Here is a 3,505-nt window from a genome sequence, read left to right as displayed (position 1 = left end):
CCTCCCTCCCCCTTCCCTCCCCTCCTCCCCGCCCCCTTCCGGGGATCAGACCCAGGGCCTCACCCACCTCACCCAAGCTGGGCCAGCGTTCTAGCTTCCACCCCAAGCCCATCCCGGCCCCGCCCTCCGTGGGACCGCCCAGCTCCACTCCACTCCAGAGCCTGAGGCTGGCCCTTGCTGTCTACTCCTTGGAACACTGCTAAGACCCGACCCCTCCTGCGAGGACCGCGGGCAGGAACCACCTGTGCCATGCCCCCTCCCTGGGCTTTAGTGTGAGAGGCTGTACAAGGCCCTGGGTTTTGCCAGTGGCCTCCGTGAGACTGATCCTCTACCTGTGCCTCACAGCTGGAATCACAGGCGTGCACCCCACACCAGACCTGCTGGTTGAGATGGTGTCTCAAAAATCTCTTTGCCTGGCTGCCCTTGAACTGTGATCCTCCCAATCCCTGCCTCCTGAGTGGCTGGGGTTACAGGTGTGAGCCACACACTGCTTCCATCTTTTTCTCTCTCTTTTTGAGGAAGATCCCATTTCCAGAATGTGCAGGCTGAGTGGTACAAAGGGTGAGAATGTGCAAGTGTCCTGGGGCCCCTTCTGTTCTGCTGGAGGCCACCATGCCCTCCAGCTGCGCTCCGGCTCTTCATGGCCTGTGGGCAGGGCTGGCAATACCTGGTGAGGCCCAGAGAGGGCAGGATCAGCACCATGAAGATCAGGAATATGTAGACCTTTGTCATCATGATCCGGTTTTCTCCTGACCTGCAGGAGTCAGAGGTGAGCACTTGGGTCTGTGAGTACACCCGGTACCCCCAGAGCCTGTATGTGCTCCCAGTGTCCCAGCAACTGGGGGCCTGCTGTGCCCAGTGGACCCACTGTGTGCCCCATGCGCATGCTGTGGGCCCACTGTGTGTCCACTGTGTGCCTGCTGTGAGCCCACTGTGTGCCTGCTGTGAGCCCACTGTGTGCCCACTGTGTGCCCACACTGTGCCTGCCCTGTGCCCCATGGGCCCGCTGTGTGCCCCATGTGCCCGTCCTGTGCCCCGTGGGCCCGCTGTATGCCCACACTGTGCCTGCCCTGTGCCCCGTGGGCCCGCTGTGTGCCCCATGTGCCCGTCCTGTGCCCCGTGGACCCGCTGTGTGCCCACCCTGTGCCCACCCTGTGCCTGCCCTGTGCCCCGTGGGCCCACCCTGTGCCCGCCCTGTGCCCGCCCTGTGCCCCATGTGCCCGCTGTGTGCCCACCCTGTGCCCGCCCTGTGCCCCGTGGGCCCGCCCTGTGCCCACCCTGTGCCCGCCCTGTGCCCCGTGGGCCCGCCCTGTGCCCATGGGCCCACCCTGTGCCCACCCTGTGCCCACCCTGTGCCTGCCCTGTGCCCACCCTGTGCCCGCCCTGTGCCCCGTGGGCCCACCCTGTGCCCGCCCTGTGCCCCGTGGGCCCGCTGTGTGCCCGCTGTGTGCCCGCCGTGTGCCTGCCCTGTGCCCACCCTGTGCCCACCCTGTGCCCGCCCTGTGCCCCGTGGGCCCGCCCTGTGCCCGCCCTGTGCCCCGTGGGCCCGCTGTGTGCCCACTGTGTGCCCGCTGTGTGCCCGCCGTGTGCCTGCCCTGTGCCCCGTGGGCCCGCCCTGTGCCTGCCCTGTGCCTGCCCTGTGCCTGCCCTGTGCCCCGTGGGCCCACCCTGTGCCTGCCCTGTGCCCGCCCTGTGCCCGCCCTGTGCCCGCCCTGTGCCTGCCCTGTGCCCACCCTGTGCCCGCCCTGTGCCTGCCCTGTGCCCCGTGGGCCCGCTGTGGGCCCTGTGGGCCCGCTGTGTGCCCGCTGTGTGCCCGCCGTGTGCCCACCCTGTGCCTGCCCTGTGCCCACCCTGTGCCCGCCCTGTGCCCCGTGGGCCCGCTGTGGGCCCTGTGTGCCCGCTGTGTGCTCGCTGTGTGCCCGCCGTGTGCCCACCCTGTGCCCGCTCTGTGCCCGCCCTGTGCCCCGTGGGCCCGCTGTGTGCCCTGTGGGCCTGCTGTGTGCCCGCTGCCCTGGCTTGGGCCTGGCCGGGCGGCACTCACTTGGTCCAGTGGCACTCCAGCAGCGTGGAGTAGTAGACAATGGACGGGAGGAGGGCAGAGAAGGCCCAGAGGAGGAGAGTTGGGAAGAACTGGCTGATGACTGGGTTCTGAAAGACAAGATCCACGCCGAGGAGTCAGAGGCCCCGGGGGGTCTACTGGGCTGGCAGCTCCATGGACCCCCGGGGCCCCAGAGAACCACTGTGGGGGCCAGGCGGCCCCAGGGCTGGGAAATAACCCCGTTCTCAGCTGATCCGATTCTGTAGCTATAGAGCTGCACACGCCGAGACCCCACTTATACAGACCCGATGACCTGGCCTCAGCACTGCACGTGGAAAACCACGACTTCCCACCAGGAGCGGGGGAGCCACGCATTGCCGCTGCCAGGCTGGCCACCCACTGGCCTGCACGGCTCGCCGACACCGGGCTCTGTCCCGCTGTGTGCCAACCTGCGTGCACACCGGCCCTGGGCGTGCCGACACTGCCTGCCAACCATGCCGATGCCAACCCCCATGCCAACCCTGCGTGCACCAACTCTGAGCACGCCGGCTGGCTGTTAGCCAGAGGTGGACCGGAATGTAAGGACAGAACAACTTCTCTGACAAATGAAGGCCAGCGGGGTCGCTGGGCAGGGCCCCCAGGTCCCCAGGACACAACCCACCCATCAATCAGTGTGACTGGCTAAGTGGAAAGATTTCTAACGGCCAGTTTCTAAAGCTGCTTTTGAATTACATGAAAGCAAATTAACCGTAGAAGACCCAGGAGAATGAATCTAAGAAAGTTTGGGATGGCTTTGTGAGTATCTTTAAGTTGTTGCTGTGTGTGCTTGTGAGCATGCGTGTGCGCCCGCGTGTGTGCGCACAGTACCTGGGCTTGAACTCTGGGCCTCTTGTTCTCACTCAGCTTTATGCTCAAGGCTGGTTCTCTATCACTTGGGCCAAACCCCAGTTCTGGCCTTTTGAGGGTTAACTGGAAATAGCCTCACAGACTTTTCTGTTTAAGCTGGCTTCAAACGATCCTCAGGTCACAGCCGGGCAGGAGCTGCTCACCTGGCCTACGTCACACAAATGGCTTCCTAACAAGACTACCGAAACTAAATATGAAAGAAGTCAGGGTCTACAGAGGCATCCCGGCTTCCTGACTGGCATCTGGAGACGCCGTGGAACGCCGCCCTCTCACAAACCCTCCTGTCCACGAGGACTGGGTAGCTTATCAGAGAGGCCCACGGTTGTTCTAGACTGACTACACCTCCTCGTGCAGCTCGAAGGCTCCTCAGGCTGCGCATGTGGATTGATTCCACTGGGCCAGCTAGCCTACGCTGCCATCGACACGGCCAGCCCACGGACGTGAGCCGTGCGCCCTGCCATCGACACGGCCAGCCCGCGGACGTGAGCCGTGCGCCCTGCCATCGACACGGCCAGCCCACGGACGTGAGCCGTGCGCCCTGCCATCGACACGGCCAGCCCG

The 3,505-nt window shown here is 65.0% G+C and overlaps 1 protein-coding gene across 1 annotated transcript in view; it reads right to left on the bottom strand.

The window, feature by feature from the left end:
• The window catches only part of LOC106001116 (CSC1-like protein 1), a gene marked incomplete at its 5' end in the record, with an annotated part of 44,481 nt that overhangs the window by 28,797 nt on the left and 12,179 nt on the right, over positions 1 to 3,505 (bottom strand). Inside the window, 2 exons of the mRNA XM_013036250.1 lie at positions 668 to 754; positions 2,042 to 2,148. Coding sequence (XP_012891704.1) covers positions 668 to 754; positions 2,042 to 2,148 — 194 coding nt within the window. The remainder of the gene's footprint in view (positions 1 to 667; positions 755 to 2,041; positions 2,149 to 3,505) is intronic.

The sequence above is a fragment of the Dipodomys ordii genome, unplaced genomic scaffold (assembly GCF_000151885.1).
Source record: "Dipodomys ordii isolate 6190 unplaced genomic scaffold, Dord_2.0 Scaffold268, whole genome shotgun sequence".
In the NCBI taxonomy this organism is placed as follows: domain Eukaryota; kingdom Metazoa; phylum Chordata; class Mammalia; order Rodentia; family Heteromyidae; genus Dipodomys; species Dipodomys ordii.
This window is presented reverse-complemented; position numbering and strand designations above follow the sequence as displayed.